At 34.8% G+C, this 20,017-nt stretch overlaps 1 protein-coding gene and 1 long non-coding RNA gene across 4 annotated transcripts in view; one reads left to right on the top strand and one right to left on the bottom strand.

The window, feature by feature from the left end:
- The first annotated feature begins 179 nt into the window (after nucleotides 1-179).
- LOC109105800 lies at nucleotides 180-7,034 on the top strand. 3 transcript variants are annotated; one of them, XR_006157402.1, is made up of 10 exons: nucleotides 180-359; nucleotides 810-923; nucleotides 1,022-1,150; nucleotides 1,232-1,295; nucleotides 1,486-1,621; nucleotides 1,699-1,784; nucleotides 1,871-1,986; nucleotides 3,154-3,205; nucleotides 3,931-4,097; nucleotides 5,961-7,034. It is a non-coding gene; the product is annotated as an uncharacterized LOC109105800 (long non-coding RNA). The 3 variants fall into 3 exon arrangements; XR_006157400.1 differs by having other exon boundaries at nucleotides 1,486-1,784; XR_002020446.2 differs by lacking the exon at nucleotides 3,931-4,097 and having other exon boundaries at nucleotides 1,486-1,784.
- Nucleotides 7,035-9,053: 2,019 nt separating this feature from the next.
- LOC109106309 (proton myo-inositol cotransporter-like) overlaps nucleotides 9,054-20,017 on the bottom strand; it is a 52,870-nt gene continuing 41,906 nt past the window's right edge. Inside the window, exons 5-10 of the mRNA XM_042745959.1 lie at nucleotides 16,289-16,452; nucleotides 15,937-16,057; nucleotides 11,262-11,387; nucleotides 10,781-10,899; nucleotides 10,265-10,417; nucleotides 9,054-9,710 (exon numbers count right to left, since the gene is read on the bottom strand). Coding sequence (XP_042601893.1) covers nucleotides 9,484-9,710; nucleotides 10,265-10,417; nucleotides 10,781-10,899; nucleotides 11,262-11,387; nucleotides 15,937-16,057; nucleotides 16,289-16,452 — 910 coding nt within the window. The 3' untranslated portion in view covers nucleotides 9,054-9,483. The remainder of the gene's footprint in view (nucleotides 9,711-10,264; nucleotides 10,418-10,780; nucleotides 10,900-11,261; nucleotides 11,388-15,936; nucleotides 16,058-16,288; nucleotides 16,453-20,017) is intronic.

Genomic DNA, 20,017 nt, shown 5'->3' with positions numbered 1-20,017 from the left:
GGGCTGACAACTTTGCTGCATTGTTTTCTGTTCCAGTTACATTCTTCATTGATGGTAATTTAATAGAATATTTTTTTTAAAGGCAGTTCTAAAAAAAAAAAAAAAAAAAAAAAAAAAATAGGGAAATGATTTGGTTTTGGTTTGGGAGTTAATTAGGAAGGTTAAAAAAAAGTTTTTTGTTATTTTTATCCTTATATCTTGTCGGCTGCTGCTCTTAACTTTGACCTAATAGCACCATAACCTGAAAAGTTAAATTTTTTACCCTGACAGTATTTAGTAGTCTGTAGAGAAAGAGAGACGGTGGGTGAATTTAAAACTGCCTAAACTGAGGGCAACATGAACTGGGTCGGAGGATCTAGGTTAGTGCTAACCTGCTAACTTCATTGAAAGTCACTATAAGTGACGTTATATCATCACTTGACTGTAAAATTAACATTTCAAAGCGGAGATGTCAAAATTACTTTATATAAAGTCATTACGTTTATATATGTATAAAATCGCATTATCTTGACTAACCAGAAGCGGTTAAATGAAAAACAAAGAAGACACAATAAAACAGAGAATGATTACTTTTCTCTCTTCAAAGCAGCTGTTTGAGACTTTCCCCACTCTTTTTTTTACTAACTACACATTCTTAATACTACATTTGAACGATAACTTTATTGTAAATACAATAAATAAATAAAAAATAACTAGTTACATTAATTTAGTTGAATGACTTGGTAGTGAATGAACGGGTCTTACAGGTGGTTTAGTTTTTTAGTTTGTAAATTTATCTGAAATCTCTACTGTAATTCTCTTTTTGAAAGCAAAGGATGAAAAGACAGTCAAATAATATGGACTCATCCAAAGAACACAACCCAATATGGATCTTCTGACATTATTCATAGTCAACCAGATTGCATCAAAGAAATAGCAAACAGGTACAGTGATGGTGCACTTATAAATGAATGCAAACATTATTTTATGGACTTGTAATGAAGCTCATTTGTAAAATCATATGTTATCTTTTGTCTTCTAGACAAACCAAAAACAAACCGTTTGACTGGTGTGAAAAGAACAATAAAAGCTTTGAAAGAACCCTTAGAGTTACCAATGAGCCCTAGTGCTTCAAACCTGAACCTATAGTTACCAGTCAGCCACAGTACAGGTATGTTTCAGTAGATTTGTGGTATTCCTTCTATATTTTCAAATTATTTCAGCTACAGATATTGAGTATTTGTTTCAACAGTATTGAAACGCCTGGTTATAAAGTCAGAAAACATCATCTTTCTGAAGAATTCAAGTTCAAGCCGGTAAGGTTGACTAAAATGGTCACTACCACAAAATCATTCACCAGTATTTTATTTAGTAACCAGCGACATAATATAGCATTAGTAACATTTGTAGTATTCATATGTATAAACGTTTATCATACAGGATTTAATAATGGTCTCTTCATCCTTAGCTGTCTCCTGTGTTTGAATCAATCCTGTCTGATTTCAGTGGCTCAGAAAATCAACCGCAACCATCCTCAACGTCTGCTGGGTCCTCAGATCCAATCCGACCCAAACCCTCACCACACATACCCTCTTCCCTGCCAACTCTGGGAAATCCTAACAATATGAAGAATACTCCTCAGGTTTATTTCTTTAAAATCAATAACTTCTGCAACACACCTAAGTAACCCAAATTGGCACAGTATATGTCTCTTTTCAGTTTGTGTCATTATCTCAACCAGCAAAGCAATTGGTGTCACAGAATAGCTCAGTGGCTAGAAATCAGTTTGAGAGCACAGTACCAAAGTGAGTACAATGATATTAGTACAATATATTCATAGTATAGACATGGGAAAGTGCATTTAACATGGAATTATCACAATCTGTTGTAGCCCAGAGAAGAGAGAGCATTCAGAGACCTCCGTTTTATGTCCACTCAACCCTTTAAAAAACTATGAACAACCGGAGGAGCCACTGTCCATAGATTTCAAGGACTTGGATAATAAAGGTAATAATATAGCATCTAGCATATGTAGTCATGGGTAGATACTAAAATGACTAGATACTAAAGTGACTGTGCCAAACAATGAGATAATATTTTAAATTGGATAATGTATAAAAATAGAAATTAAAAAACCATAGAAAAAGTAACAATTTTGTGAACGCTTAAAAAAATATTCAAGTGTTAAAAAAAAAAATATAAAACACGATGTGTGTAAATGAGGATTTAAAAAAAAAAAAAAAAAAATGTATATATATATAAATATATATATATATATATATATATATATATATATATATATATATAGATATGCATGCATCTCAATAAATTAGAATGTTGTGGAAAGGTTCATTTATTTCAGTAATTCAACTCAAATTGTGAAACTCGTGTATTAAATAAATTCAGTGCACACAGACTGAAGTAGTTTTAAGTCTTTGGTTCTTTTAATTGTGATGATTTTGGCTCACATTTAACAAAAACCCACCAATTCACAACAATCTCAACAAATTAGAATACTTCATAAGACCAATAAAAAAAACATTTTTAGTGAATTGTTGGCCTTCTGGAAAGTATGTTCACTTACTGTACATGTACTCAATACTTGGTAGGGGCTCCTTTTGCTTTAATTACTGCCTCAATTTGGTGTTGCATGGAGGTGATCAGTTTGTGGCACTGCTGAGGTGGTATGGAAGCCCAGGCGAACTTTTCCATGACATTCTAATTCATTATGATGCACCTGTGTATATATATATATATATATATATATATATATATATATATATATATATATATATATATATATATATATATATATATATAGATACACACACACACACACACACACACAGTATATAATACAATCTATTAAGGGGAAAAACACTAAATGAGCAATATTTGAATTTGCCAGTTTCTTTAATGAAACAATGTATTTACTTTATGAGCAAAAATAGCTCTTTCAAACACTTTATAACATCTATTTAACTCTTTTAAAGGTAATATTTATGCTGAATAATTCGTTTTTAGAATTTTTTTTTCATGAGCTTTTGAGAAAATCCAAAAACAATATTGCATGCCATGATTGATTGATCTACTCAATTAATAATCTTTCCAAGCCTCCATAAGCAGAGTACAGTCAGTACTTAAAATCATTGCATATTACAGATGTTCTTACAGTGCTCGCATCAATGAACAAAACATGGACAGTGTTGGCCACCGCTCAACACAGGTATGGAAAAATAAGCTTGTGCACTCTTTGAAGTCTCAAAAGTCACACTAACACACACACACACACACACACACACACACACACACACACACACACACACACACACACACACAAAATTGGTGAAATTGCTGACAAACTTGCTATTAATTCTACATAAATACTACCCCCTTGTGGTTAAAAGCAACATAGACGTAAGCTTTAGTACATTTATAATAAACTTGTTTTTAGATGCCAACTTGGCTTGTGTTTTGGCCTTTTTTTTCAGGAATTTGTATGTACTGACATTCAACACGTAAGTGTTCTGGTTATTGTTATTTACAAAGTATCATTTTAATGGTGCTCACAAGAAGTTGTATTATGTTTCGCAGGTGCTAATGGTAGCAGTGTCTTTGTGCATGTTGGTAAATCTCCAAGAGGAGTTCATCTCAGCTCAGATGACGTAAAACAAAAACTGTCCTGTAATTTGAATAATCCTAATCACCATAATAATGAAATTGCTTTCTGTAATCTCTCCTAGTATACAGTGTGTTAAAATCGAACACATTTAACATAATGAAAATGCTTGGCTTTGTTCTTAAAAGTATTTCAGTGGATACATAATTCACTTCATTGTGAATTGTCTTAACTGTGATTGTCAAAATGAGAAAGTTTCAGACAGTCAGAAACAAGTGAACTGTGGACGAAAACACAAGTAAAATCAGTGTTTTTTTTTTTCTCATCTGCAGACAGAAACACAGAGGCGTGATGGGAATCTCCCAATAACCTTGGAAACGGGGACACAAACAGGAGCTTTATCTTACCAAGATGTCTCAGTTCGGTGCTCACTTATTCATCACAGCAACCCTGTACCTTTCCCCACTGCTGATCAGAAAACCCACGTCTTTACCACAAGGTGGCAGTGTTTTAATTTTAATCAGTTGCTCAATCCAACTAGACTGGCCCTGTGTCTCAATGTGCTTACTTATACTATGCTCTTAAAGTATGTACTCTTCTGGTGAAGAAAAAGTACACACTTTTGAGTGTGTAGTAGAAGAGTAGGGAAGCTTTTGGACATACTATAACGTCATACAATTGCGTCTTTAAAGGACCGCTTTGTCGCACCTGTTACACGCACCCTGTCACTGTAAACTGGCCTGTCAATCATCTTGTAACAGTTAACATCCTTCATATTTAATTTCATTTAACTTCCTACCATACTGGAGAGAAAATAAGTAGCTGGTTGATCTGCCAGTCGCAGGTCTTTCATGCGGAGAACTCTGCTCATTTTCTGCATAATGATGCATTTAAAAGTTAACGACCAAATGGATGTTTATAAAAGTTCACATTGCTGTTGCAGATGAAATATAACACTGATAACAATAAATAAATATTTTATACCAGGTTAAATGTTGATTATTAGTATCTCAAACCCCTGTAAACCTCTCTACCTAACCGTAGATCGTGCACATCTGCCACGTTTGAAGTTTTTCTAACACGTTTTATTCGTGTTTGTAGTTCTGGACCGAATCCTTCGCCAAAACACAATGGATTGTGGGGAATTTTAACCATTAGAGTGTGCACAGATCCACACTACAAAAATCGATTTGAAATAGTAGACCATCTGGGGACTTTTGGCATACTCTTTTCAAAATACTATGCTTTGGGACACACTTATTCTAATCTCACATACTATTTAGGATGGATAGAATGAAAATTGAGACACAGGGATACTTCTCCAAAAAATGGGCATCAAAGAACAGAAAATATGCCCTCAGGGGCATCAGCGACAAATCAGCTGGTACAGAGACATCCAAAATCACAAATAGGCCTATCCTTCCGCAAACTTCATAGTGAGAAGAGCATGAAAAGAGATCTGATGTCAATTTTGAAACATCCTTTCTGCAAAGCCCCAGGTATAAATAACTAAACAATTGTGAAACCTCACAGAACAAAAGTTTCTGATCAAAATGGATCATCTTAAAGGAATAGTACATTCTGTCATTATTTTCACACCTTCGTGTCTTCCCAAACTTGCATTCACTGTTCTTTTCAATACAAACAAAGCTTGATAAAATTAGTGCAAACAACTCACGCACCCTGAGTCTTCTGAAGCTATACAATGGATTCTAGTAGAATTCACACTTGCGTATATTTCAACATGGCACATTCAAAATTAGTATTTGTTATCACTGACTAAGATGCAGTGCATCTTGATGCCAACAAATAGTTTGGGTCCAGTAACATTTTACTATTTTTGAAAGAAATTAATACTTGTATTCATTAAGGACATAATAAATGGATCAAAACTGACAGCAAAGACACTAATAATGTAATAATAAATGCTGATGTTTTGAACTTTCTATTCACCAAAGAATCCTGAAAAAAAATTAAATAAATGTATTGCTGTTTCCAAAAAGTATTAAGCAGCGCCACTTAACATAAATAATAATAATAATAATAATAATAATAATAATAATAATAATAATAAATGCTTCTTGAGCACCAAATCATCATATTAGAATGATCTCTGAAGTGTCATGTGACACTGAAAACTAGAATAATGGCTTTGCTATTACAGGAATAAAACATATTGTAAAATATATTGATATAATAAATACAGCATATTGTGAGCATTAGTTACTTCTTTCAAAAACATAAAAAAATCTTGTCCCATTTATAGGTGAATAACTATTCCCACTTCATACCATGATTCTGAAGTTTGAATATACTGGTTTAAAATCTGAAATGTTATGTTTATGTCCTTTGTTTACTCCAGAACCGAAAACAGAGCAGTGGTGGGAAAGCAGGGTGAAAATAGAAAAGTGTGACTACCCTCGGCTGGGAAGTGTGACGCGAAACCCTGTCAAGGACGTCAGGCGCGCAGGAGATAAAGAAATGAAGAGATGAAGAACTTCACAGCAGAGAAAGGTGCGAACTGGGTCTCTACAGAGACTAAAAAAAAAAAAAAAAAACCTCAAGAAGTTGCTAACGTTGAAGCAGAGAAAGGATTAGACCGTTAGCAGAATTAAATTTAGAAAAATGGATTGTTAGCTCAGTTCAGATTTGATGAATGTGGGATTGTATACAGTATGTTATATATCTTTATTATTACCTCCAAGTACATATTCAAGTTTTCAAAGTTCATATATTTAGTTTCATAGAATATAAATCTAGCAAAACATATACAGCAACAGTAATCAAATACTGTACAACACAACATTTGTCGTCACTAGTTTCCATCAACTGTATAAACACTGCATTTTGTTCCACATACAAAAACAAAAGAAAAATACATCCATACACTTAAAACAGATGTGTTCATTGGTAATAACACAAATGGCTGTCCATGTTGGAGCACCTCCCAAGTACAATCTAAAATTCAAATATATCTGGCACATATGAAACCTCTAAATTACGTCATACATGTAGACTCAAACTCATTGACTTTTCTAATGTCTCTATTCAGACCCTAGGTGAAGGAATTTTTTGTTGTTGTTGTTGTTAGAGATTTAATTGGTGTCTTAAAGGAATAGTTAATCCAAAAATGTCAAAAATATATGTGTTGTCCTTTATGGGGACTGGCTTCCCCTGGTTACTGTATGCTATCATTATATGTAAAAGAGCAGCTTGAATATTCTTCAAAACCTCTCCTTTTATGTTCCACAGAGTAAAAAAAAAAAAAAAGTCACACGAGGTCCATATTTAGGTGAACTATTCCTTTAAAATCTAAATTGATATAATGCCAAACATTGTGCCAATTTAATTTGTGCTTTTCTCAACCAAATTAAGCTTTAGCCAATGGGAAATGTCAAATTACACATACACATGTTTATAAATAATACATACAATACATAAGGCCTGATGTGCACAATTATTTATCAGTGAACAGAGTGAAACCTTTAAACAGGAACTTGAGTCGACATTATAGGAGCCATCAACTTGGTTTTGATAAAGCTACAACCACAACATAGAGATTTTCAAGTTGGTTTGGCACACCTTGATGTGTATTTGTCTGTTTGTATACTTACAAAGTAGCACAACGGAATATTGGATATTACAATGTACTTGTCAAAACGGTTATCCTACACTGTTCCATGGACAAGACCAATGCAATGACGTTTGTACACTAGGCAGTAAGGAAGACAAATTAAAATTATAATAACATTTTTTAAAATAAAATGTAAACATTTAAATTACATTTAAAAGCAAATGATAAATTGTGTCTTTACAACACAATAATGACAAAAACTGTCAAAACATTAGTAAAAATTATGAAATATTTTATAAGGCCACACTACACTATCACAGGGAACTGCAGAAAGCTACATATGACATTTTATGTCAATAATCTTTAATTCCTTTAAATGTGAAGGCTCAAATTACAAAATAAACTACTGTACTTCAAAAACTAGACAGTGAAAGGCGGATCGCATATTACAAACCAGCAATGTGCTATGCTACACGTTTTCAAAGCCTTGTAGATTTTAATGAGGAGGCCAGAGGGACATTAAATAATTCACTTTATTCACTTCAGTTTATATATGCCTTGTACACATGTTTATAAATAATACATACAATACATAATGCCGTGATTGCACACCTTATTTATCAGTGAACAGAGTGAAACCTTTAAACAGGAACTTGAGTCGACATTATATGGAGCCATAAACTTGGTTTATGATAAAAAGCGACAACCACAACATAGAGATTTTCAAGTTGGTTTGGCACACCTTGATGTGTATTTGTCCTGTTTGTATACTTACATAACGCTAGTCAGTAGCACAACGGAATATGGATATTACAATGTACTTGTCAAAACGGTTATCCTACACTGTTCCATGGACAAGACCAATGCAAGACGTTTGTACACTAGGCAGTAAGGAAGACAAATTAAAAATTATAATAACATTTTTTAAAATAAAATGTAAACATTTAAATTACATTTAAAAGCAAATGATAAATTGTGTCTTTACAACACAATAATGGACAAAAACTGTCAAAAACATTAGTAAAAATTATGAAATATTTTATAAGGGCACACTACACTATCACAGGGAACTGCAGAAAGCAGGAAACACATATGATCATTTTATGTCTAATAATCTTTTAATTCCTTTAAATGGGAAGGCTCAAATTACAAAATAAACTACTGTACTTTCAAAAACTAAGACAGTGAAAGGCGGATCGCATATTTACAAACCAGCAATGTGCTATGCTAACACACGTTTTCAAAGCCTTGTAGATTTTAATGAGGAGGCCCAGAGGGACATTAAATAATTTCACTTTATTTTCACTTCAGTTTATATATATATATATATATATATATAGGGAGTTGATATTTAGGGAGATATCACTTAAAGGGATACTCCATCCCAAAATGAGAATTTTGTCATTATTCATTTACCCCCCATGTCGTTCCAAACCCGTAAAAGCTTTGTTCGTCTTTGTAACACATTGGCGCAGCGCAGCTGACACAGAAGAGCATATGCCATCTGCGTACTGCTCAGAATTCCCAAAATGTCGCTACGCTGATTTGGAGAGACACAGAGGAGAGAAATTGTTGAATAAAGTCGTTATTTTTGTTTTCTTTGTGTACAAAAGGTATTCTTGTCGCTTCATAACATTACGGTTGAATCACTGATGGCAGATGGAGTATTCTGATGATGCTTTTCATACTTTTCTGGACCTTGACACTGTTACTTGTTGGCAGTCTATGGGACAGTCTCAAGCCTACTGATTTTCATCCAAAATATCTTAGATTGTGTTCCGAAGACGAACGAAGCTTTTAAGGGTTTGGAACGACATGGGGGTAAGTGATTAATGACAAAATTTTCATTTTGCGGTGGAGTAACCCTTTAAAGCTTATAGCTTATATTTTTCTTTGTGTGTATGTTATTTTCAAATATAAAATTTGTATTGAGTTCACACTTAGACACGACATTACGAAAAAAATAAAAAATATCCTTCTGCATAGGTATTACTGAATTTACAGCTAATATCTCATTTTACATAAATAAGCAGAGGATATTCATCTGACAGTGAAGGAACGAGCCAGCAGATCTGCATGAACCGTGACTCAAAAACATACTGACAATATTATAAAAGCTGACTTGGCACTGCGCGTTTTTTGTGTGTGTGTGTGTGTGTGTGTGTGTGTGCTCTACAACCCTGTTCTTGCCGTCGCAGTGAAGAGAGGCTCAATCTGACCGATACAGTGGGCGGACCTGACGTCAGGGTTGAATGAGGCTCAGTCGATACCTTCTTTTCCCCATTTACCAACCCAGAGGTTTACACACGAGTTATTCGACATCTGACGCGTCATTGTCCGATAGGTGGTAGTTTGATCCTTTAACCCGGATGTATTCCACCTGTCGATCCTCATCAGAATCTGAGATCCCACATGAGCAGAGCCGGTTTTCAAACAAGGACTCAATCTCTTCTAGCCGGCGTCCCTTAGTCTCAGGCAGGCAGCCATAAATAAAAAAGAAACCAGTTAGAGCCAAACTGGAATACAGGAAAAATACACCTGGAAAATGACAAAGAGATATTGGTTAATAAATGTGAATCATTTTAAAAATAGCTAAAAATAACAAAACTATAGAAGACTCAAATATATGATTTTTCTTTTTTTCTGCACGCGTAGTCAGAATTGTAGTAGCTCTGCAAACATTTTCAATGACCTCAACGTAATTTTTTTTTATTTTATTTTATTAATTCAGATGTTCTTTTTTATTTTGCTTACATTTCCTTTCATTGAAATTATTATTTTTTCTTTACAAAAATAAAATGTATAATACTCAAATATAACTAACATTAAAAAGATGCAAAGCAAGTTAGTCTTTTCAGTAATATGCACTGATGAATCGTGAACAGCAAGTCTAGGAAAGTGTATAATATTAATTTGCACATGGAGTTGTTGACTTCCAAAGGAAATTAATACTGAGTCATAGACATAATTACGTAGTTCTATAATGCCTTTATGTTTAGTATACTCTTGATGTTGAGAGATCAAATACCGTATTGATGTTGACAAAAAGGTCATGTTCATGACTGCTGTCGCTCCACTAATTAGAGCATTACCATAGTAAGTCAGGTACTGGGCCATGTGGAGGAACGTTAGAGACACCAGGACATTGAAGGTCCAGTTCACCCCAGCCGAACAAGCATTGCCTGTGCTTCTTGCCCAAAGAGGGTAGATTTCAGAATTAACTGTCCATGGCATTGGTCCCATTCCTGTCAAGAAGTGAAAGTGTTTTAAATTACCTTAATGCAATGTCACAATGAATATATTACATTTGTCTTGCTGAATGGCACAATGGTGATGGATTGCAGGTGCCTTTTGGCACTGTTGTGCTATATGTTTTTGACTAAAAAAAAAAAAAAAAAAGCCTGGCTTGTAATGTAAGGTTACTTTCCATAAGTGTAAGTTTTCTTTATTGATAAATAATAATAATAATAATGTGAATTACTCACAAACTGAAAATGGAACTGATCATCATGAAAATCCTTTAGTTCAGATAATTTGTTTCTCATTTCCAAAATTAAAATACATGTACAGTATGCTGAATTAATTGCAAACAGTCATGATCATATTACCTGGGGCAAAACATGCGAGATAGAGCACTAGTCCCAGGAGCACTACCCATGAATAAGACGTTGGGCAAAAATTATAAGCCCATATACCACTATCTGGCAGATGTGTGGAGTTGGAGCACCTGTTAGAGTTGAAACAAACACACAATGGATTTTATAAGGTATACAAATAAATTGCAAAATGTTTAAATATTTAAATTTTTCAAAAATTTTAAAAATAAGAAGCACTGCAGATTCAACCAAATGTAATATCATGCAATAATGGCACAATGAACAAACTAAAATGTGTTAAAAATATAGAATGTTAAATAAAAACATAATTCACAAGAAGGGAAAAAAAAAACTTTTTTTTTTTTATTTCAGATTTTACATCTGGCCAGTATTGGATAACTTTGTTATATACTGAATGAATAAAAACATAATATGCCCAAATATACACAGAACAGCTCAAGTACTTGCACATACAGAGTCTCTGGTGACTCACTTGCCCCACGCTGCTCTCTCAGTGGAGGCCGGATTGACAGGCACACAGGAGGAGTCAAACACAGCAGTGCTGTTTTCCTGATAACAGTAACCACAGCTAGGGTCCAACATACAGGGCTCGCATGACCTGAAACACAAAGCAATGTAAGAGCCAGACAAATTACTTAAAAACTAAAACCCAACCAACTGATCTTGAATTCTTCTCATATGAAGTCAACAGAAATCAAAAAAGACCCTATGTTCTGTCTTAATATCACAGTATGCCTTAGTTTGGGCTTAGTTTTCCATTTCCGTTTTGAGTTGGTTGTCATGGTTATTAATTTGCTTATGTATTTATTTCAGGTCTGTGTTGGTTCAGTTGTGTGGTGTTGTCTATGTGAAGGTTGTGTCTTGGCTTTTGCTCTGTATTTGGATTGTTGGAATTTACCGTGTGGATTATTAAAGACTGACTCTTAATCTTCTTCGCCGTGCGTGTATATTTATACAACACAATCTTGACACTTAATACATGTTTCTAGGATTTCTTACTATGCACGACTCATCAGTGCACATTATTCTAAATAGTTGATTGTATTCACGATATTTCTAATGTAATAACTTGCTCCACACTCTGGAACAACTTTCATTTTCTTCAAACCACCTGTCAAATTTCCACATCTCCTGATGGATAACATTACAGTAAGTCCGACCCTACATTTTTTCTTGTTGAAAATCACGAAACACGTCGAGTAACATTACGGAAGTAAAATTAAAATCTATGTATATTTATTGTTGTTTTGAAAGACTTACCAGGCTGTGTTTGGTCAAAAATACATTTAAAATACTGCGAAATGCATTGCTTAAAAATTACACATTGGATCTCGATGAACAAAATAGTCAAGTTGAAAATCACTGTATATAACATTCGATGAGAACAGAATGGTCAGTGAATGCCAAAAATCATCAACCCACTGTGGGCTGGATTCAAAATCACACCGCAAATAAATGTAAAAAAAAAACTTGTAATGCTCCAATAATAATGTCTCTAAGATTCTCCATTGGATTTGGGTCTAGAGAACATGAGGCCAATGGCATCAGTGCCTTCGACATCCAGAAACTGCCTTCAGACCCTGGCCATTTGAGGCCAGGCATTGTCATGCACCAGGAAGAACCCAGGGCCTACTGCACCAATATAAGATCTGACAGTGGCTCTGAGGAATCTTCATTACCACATAGTCCTTCGGTAATCATTCTAATATAATCATACACAACTGGCATTTTATATTAACTTTAAATTGCATGAATGACTTGCTTAGAGATATGCATGATTATTAGATCCCAACTATGATCCCATTAATATATATCAACACATATTCAATATTCATCTCTAGAAGTCTTGTCAATGGGTCTTGTGTGGCAGTTACAGTGTGTCTATTAAACACTGTATTCCATTATGTAAGATATGAGGACAGGGCTTTTGAGAGTCAGTCTGTGCACAAATTGGTTTGCTGCTGTGATGACAGTGCAGCTATTCCGCATCCATTAGCAGGAAAATAAACATGCTTTGCTTTGGCGGTGTGTATGGTGAACTGGATGACGGTGTAAGAGTAAATTAGAATGGAGAGAGAGGCCATACTCTGTCAGTCTTGGGGGCGGGGGACGGGTGTCATTGTTATGAGGTTACACTTCAGACACTCTATTACTGTGACATTAAGGAACAGCGAGCAGCTTGGACCCTCTAACACACGCAGTTATTACTGCAGCACACACACCACCAGAGTCTAACATAAAATTGATTTTCACTCAGGTTGGAGAGCAATAAGTTGTTTGTTGACTAAAGCGAGAAGAGACGTTTTAAAAGCGGTATAATTTTTTCCTAATTAAGTGTGCTTAAGACACTAGTATAGCAATATGTTCTCCACTGGACTCAACTGCAACTAGACATACAGTAGATTAAACTCAACCTGAAATGGCATTTGCAAGCCATTTTACTTCAGGAATGTGACATATTTCTGAGTGAAAATAATTAAAATGATAAAAATACAGGGTGTGACTTGATTTTAATCCTTAAATAAAATGGATGTTGGGACTCCAGGGCTTTTGAGAGTCAGTCTGTGCACAAATTGGTTTGCTGCTGCTATTCCGCATCCCTTAGCCATTAGCAGGAAAATAAACATGCTTTGCTTTGGCGGTGTGTATGGTGAACTGGGTTGAGGTTTTAGGGTTAATTTGGATTGGGGGGGGGGGCATTATTTTTTAGTTTTTGGGGGCGGGGGACGGTTTTATTTGTTTTGAGTTTAGACTTTATATTACTGTGACATTAAGGAACAGCGAGCAGCTTGGACCCTCTAACACACGCAGTTATTACTGCAGCACACACACCACCAGAGTCTAACATAAAATTGATTTTCACTCAGGTTGGAGAGCAATAAGTTGTTTGTTGACTAAAGCGAGAAGAACGTTTTAGAAGCGGTATAATTTCCTAATTAGAGTGTTGCTATAGACACTAGTATAGCAATAGTTCTCCACTGGACTCAACTGCAACTAGACATACAGTAGATTAAACTCAACCTGAAATGGCATTTGCAAGCCATTTTACTTCAGGAATGTGACATATTTCTGAGTGAAAATAATTAAAATGATAAAAATACAGGGTGTGACTTGATTTTATCCTTAAATAAAATGGATGTTGGGTCAAATTTTTTTATTTTTTTTTACTTAAACATTCCTTTACATATAACATTTTTTTCAACAAAACTGCTTCACTGCTATTTAAAATCTTTTGTCTACCAAATTAAAGACATGTGGGGTGACCAGAAATCAACCAATGTGCAGAAAAAAAAATAGAAAATTACACCAAAGATGAACATGGAGACCCTCACAACTATATGTCAAGGTCAATAAATGTCTTAAAATATCAGATTTTACCTTTACATTACAAGGCTTGGTTAGTTCAGGTTGTACAATATCATGTGTTGAGACTCTCCAAAAATGTATTTGATACACCCAACATATACCACAGGTTTTTAATGCACTGCATGCTGATTTTAATGCACCACACCCTTCTTTTAATGCACCACCTCAGCTTAGGCATATATACATATACATATAGTAATTTTACCGTGAATGGGAAAAAAGAAAGAATAAAAAAAAACTGAACACTGACACAGAAGCTAGGATAGGTGCGGTATATGTTGGGTATGTGTCATTATTACATTATTATTATTATTACTTTTATTATTATTGATATTACTGTTGCCGTCATCACAAGGTATTATTGTTATCATATCAAGGATATATATATTATATATATATATATATATATATATATATATATATATATATATATATAGGACTGACTGCTCCCTTGTTAAAACTGCCATTTTTGAGGAGATTATTATTATTATTTTTTTTTACCAGAACAAGGTGCTGTTTATATGTATACATATTGGGGGTCTCTAGATTGGCTAAAAGTCTGTGGGGTGTATGGGTCTGTAAAATGTTAAAACCTTTGCTTGACAACATTTAGTCTGGGGTGCTTCTATCAGGGAGCCTAGGTCCACCATAGGTTCTTTTCCTTTCTGCTAAGAATTTTCAGATGAGTCATACTATCTTAAGCAAAGATGATAGCTTAGATGATATTGCCCCTAAAATCCACCTGGGGTCAATGGTACTAGCAGGTGGTGCTGATGATTTGGATGATGTGGAGACTAATAGAATTCATTATAGGTCCCTAAGTACCAATTGAATTCCACAGTGTTTATATAACCTCTTAGCTGTCCATGTGCATCTCTTTTTCAGGCATCTCCCATAGAGGCTTGATATTTACTTTAGTCCGGTATGAATCCCCCAGACACTACAGCAGCAGTTCTCAAACTTAAGGACCTAAATGGTACTGGGAAATAGTTAGTGCAAAATATTCCCAGTACTTTAGTTCCAGAACTAAATGTACAGTACTTAAGCGGTGTGAAAGGCCCCTATTCAGTGAAGGATTCATCAAACTGATTCAAAGTGGTACCTCTAGAGTTTGTGGTCTTTTTGAATGTTTCATTAGAACCATTTGCCCATAAATCAGACTACATAGGTCACACTGTGTTATTTTTTTACATGCAGCCCATGAGGAGTGCTTGTTGTGTGTCATGTGAGAAAATTAAAGTTATGCCAACAAACTTTTGAGAACTTCTCATATATTTCATATTTGGACATGAATGCACCACCATTTTCACACTTTCCGCAACCAACTTATTTGTACTCCCATTCACAGTTTGAAAAGTGCTGCAAATACTCTTTAAAATCCACTCAACCTAAGAGTTGTCACCTCTTCAAAATTTCTCTTTTTGTTTTCCACAGGACAAAAAAGTCATATGGTATGGAATGTCTTAATGAATAAATGATGACCATTTTAATTTTTAAACTATCTATTTAACTTCCTTGGTCAACCAACTTCCGCAGAAAAACCATGCTGATCAAGACACTCCATCAATTGGCTAACAGAGGAAGTCTTGCACATTTAGGAACTGATGCATGCTCTGGGGGACTGTCTCTTCAGTCACTTTTGATTTGTGCTAAATGAAAGACTCCAAATAACAAGACAGCTGTCACTATATGGCGACTGAGTGTACTGTATCCTATATAGTGTACTTATGAATTATTTATATTGCCATTGGCAAGAAGCTCTAGAAGGTAAACATACTCACAGATGTGTTGTGCAGCTGGAGTTGGGTGTCGTGGGGTCTGTCAGATGTAGTGTAACAGGAGGAGAATGCTGGGCTGACAGAAGGAAGCCAACAGACAGGATACAAAGACTCAAAACAGTACCTGTACAGATAGAATGAATTAAAAATACATAAATACAGATATAGTTCGGCATTATCTCAAAATGTTCAAAATAGCATTTTCAAATAACACAAAATGTAGTGGAAACTTGGGCAAGTTGTAATACAGGGAAGTTGTAACAAGGACTATATTTTTGGAACTTGTACATCTTTCACGCACACACACGCGCACGTGCACTGGAATATATTCTGCTTAAGTATATCAGAATCTTACCAAAGATGCTTCCCAAAGTAAGTCTGCGTCTGCCCACCCTTTCAACCAACCAAACGCCCAGCAGAGTAAACAGGAAATTTGTGAACGCTGTTACAGTCACTAGCCAGATGGCCAACTTGTCATCTTGTACTCCCGACATCTGCAGAATGGTGGCGCTGTAGTACCTAAATACAGAGTGCAAAGGAAACATAAACTTCCTGGTGCTTTTCAAGACATGTCAGGTTCCTTTTTACGGATAGATTCTGTTCTGATAAAAAAGCATAAACTTCCTGGTGCTTTTCAAGACATGTCAGGTTCCTTTTTACGGATAGATTCTGTTCTGATAAAAAAGCAAGTATACAACCACATTGCATTCTGGGTATCATTCCTTACAAATACTAATAGTATGTTAGTATGCATTTTTGAACATAGCAAGACATTTTAGTTACTGCTTCATCTCTGACTAAACCAGCCAGTAAGTGCCACTTCACCCACATATCATCCAATGAGACTGTGGTCTTGCAACTCAGCCTCTTTCAGACTGATGTCATCTCAACTTTTTCAATTAAAACAACCTCTTTTTGTATCAAGCATACTTACAACTAATTGCCTCTCATTATGATTTGCAGGGCTTTGAATACATCAAATATCCTGTTCATCAAAGTGAGCAGGGGACAAAATGATTTTTTCACTCTAGCTATTAAACCTAAATCAACAAGAGTTGTGCATTAATGTGTTCTTCATCCTTCTTTACTATTAAAAACATACAATATACAGTCATTCTATACAGTAATTAAGCATGTACTCAGAAACACTGACTCACTCTCATCTGTGACATCAGCACTTGAACACCTCTTAATGGATGTGAGGTTAAGCGAGAGAGCGACACTCGAGCAAAAGTGTTTTTTTTTTCACACAAAGGAAGCGGGAAAACATTCATTAACTCAAAGTAAAATGCCATCTTTCTGCTTTCTCTCTCTTAATTTCAATTCAATTTAGGGGAGCTTTATTGGCATGTTAAAAACTGTACATTTGTATTGCCAAAGCAGTTGCAGCTGGGCTGCTTACAAATAGTGCACATATGTATTAACAGAAAGAAAAAGAATAATAGTCTCTCTCTCTCTCTCTCTCTCTCTCACACACACACACACACACACATTCATAAGGGATTTGCATTCTTTTATGCTGCCATAGTCTTGCATGCTGCCTTATACAGAATTAACTCATACAAAAATTTTAATTCTTTCACTTACTCACCTTCATGTCATTCCAAACACTTATGCCTTTCTTTTTTCCATTAAAAACTACACTAAAGAAGTTTAGCAGAACTTTCACCCTGCTCATTTTAATACAATACATACTGAATGATGACCAGTGGATCTTGCTGACTGATCAAGAAAATTAGTGATTGCAAACTGGATTTGGTCTCAATCAATTATGAGATGGCAAATTTCAATATGTGCATATTCAAATCACTTTAATGAGATCTGACAGAAACGGGGGATGGGAAATTTGTAAGTGAATATAAAAAACATGTATATATATGGGCTATTTTTATTTTGTCCTGCATTGTTCAGCTTGACAGCATTTAACTTAATTTATTTTTATTGTACAGGAAAAACCTGAACAACAATGCAACAATGACGAACAATGTTCAACAATGAACAATGAAACCTTTTTTTGCTTCAAATAAAAGTAATGTTGTGATTCACTTTGTAATTGGTTGGCTTGGTTCATGACTTGACTTCATGCTTTAACAAAGACTTTTTTATTTTAATCCCTATGAGAAAAAAACAACAACAAATAAATAGCTCAGAAACCAACTAACTTGATACTGTATATTGCGCCATAACTGGCATCCAGACACCTTATTGTTACCTCATCCAGTTAATGCAAGAATGCATGCTAAGTATGTACAGCAAACTCAAATATACTGAATACAGCTAATTAATTCCACTGAAATCCTGTTGTTGTTGTTGTTGTTTTGTTGTTTGTATGTTTTTTTATTTTTATTACAACTAACCTCAATGGAAATTCTGGATGTCCAGTGTTGCTTCTATTACTAAAGAGAATTTAACAAGATAAAGAGATTTTGTGATAAAAAAAAAAAGAAAAAGGAAAGAAACAATGCTTTCAATCTACCCGCTGAGACATTCTCTCAGTGTGCAGAAAGTACACACTCTGCTCAGAGACTGCTGATAAGAAGAGCTTCTGTGAAACCACACATTTGGGGTCTCTATTGTTTGGTCTACTGTGTCAGTTTTAAATTAGAAACAATGTTTAATTAGGCAGAGATCCAAGGCAGACTGTGTCTGTTTTCAAATTCAACAAAGAGACTTAAAAACCGCCAGATTACTGTTGCAATGGTTTCCTGAAGGAATGGTTTGCTTCTTTTGTGACAGCTGAAATCTGGCATGTGAAGTGTGAATACGTGTGGATGAGTAACAGTCACAAATAAAGTATATCAAAGTTACTCTGTTTACCATGTTCGGTTGTCCCATCAAATATAACAGTATCAGCCATTACCAATCTAAAATCACATACATACAGTACCATAAGTGGTCCTTAATGGCATTTAGCATATTTATTAGCATGACACCTTAAAAAATGGTGGTTTAGTCATCTTGTTTAAGCTGGTCTCCCAGTTTGGTCGAGTTGACAGATATCTCGAACCTCTCCAATTATTTTGTTTTAGCATATTTATTAGCATGACAGCTTGTGTTTTCACATTTCTAAACCATTTACCACATGAATCTTATGAAAACCACCAGTCATGTCACATCAAAGTAAAAAAAAAAAAATAATAATAATTTTATACAAATTAAACACACCCACACTGACAGTTTCAGTACTGTACTGTTTCATGGCAAAATTATTTATGCATTTATTTTCCAAAATAGGCTGTAGTTTTTTTCTGTATTTGTTTTGATTTTGATGTAAATAAAATATATTGAGACACAATGACTTCACATGTTTTGATATATTTAACCTTATACTGTACTAATGCTTTTCTTTTTTCTTGCATTATTGACACCAACGTAAATGCTGGTTCTCATAATATTTATAATAAATTGTAAAAAAAAAAAACAAAAAAAAAAAAACTGAATTTTAACCCTCACCATCCACCAGATTGTGAGGAATTGCGTTGCTCTTATTATTTCAAATTAATGCAGCTGTTCCACACATGACGTCAAAGGGTCTCAGCTTTGAGACATTGAGCATTTAACAGACTTTTCAAGGTAATTTTAGCAGCTAATGCAAACTTAAAGGGAATTCATTCCCAATTTTTATGAAGACTGGTCTACTGTTGAGCCTTGTTTAAGCTGGTCTCCCAGTTTGGTCGAGTTGACAGATATCTCGAACCTCTCCAAAGGATGTATCATGTTCACCTAGTTCTCTGTTCACAGTATTCCCTTGTGTGTACATGTTTAAAAGTGCTCTGTCTTGATCCTTAAAAGCATCCTGGCTCCATCCCATTGGGTTGATGAAAATTGGAAGCCTTTGGTTGCCCTTATCAAGAGTCTTCTTGAGAAAAAAAAAAAAAAAACGAATTCCCTAATTTTCTCTTCTATTGTTCACAAACATGCTGGATAAAAACCCTGATAGAAGAAGACACGGGGGTACAGTGCTGTAGTACAATGATAGACAGATGAGGTATTGTTTGTGGTAAAAGTGGTGTCAAAGGTCAGGAAATGAGAAGAATGGAGCCTAAGCCACTGATGAGTGTTCACTACAGGGGCAGAAAATAGA

This window comes from Cyprinus carpio, chromosome A4 (assembly GCF_018340385.1).
Source record: "Cyprinus carpio isolate SPL01 chromosome A4, ASM1834038v1, whole genome shotgun sequence".
Lineage (NCBI taxonomy): Eukaryota > Metazoa > Chordata > Actinopteri > Cypriniformes > Cyprinidae > Cyprinus > Cyprinus carpio.
The sequence above is the reverse complement of the archived record's forward strand: the minus strand, read 5'-3'. Positions and strand labels throughout refer to the sequence as shown.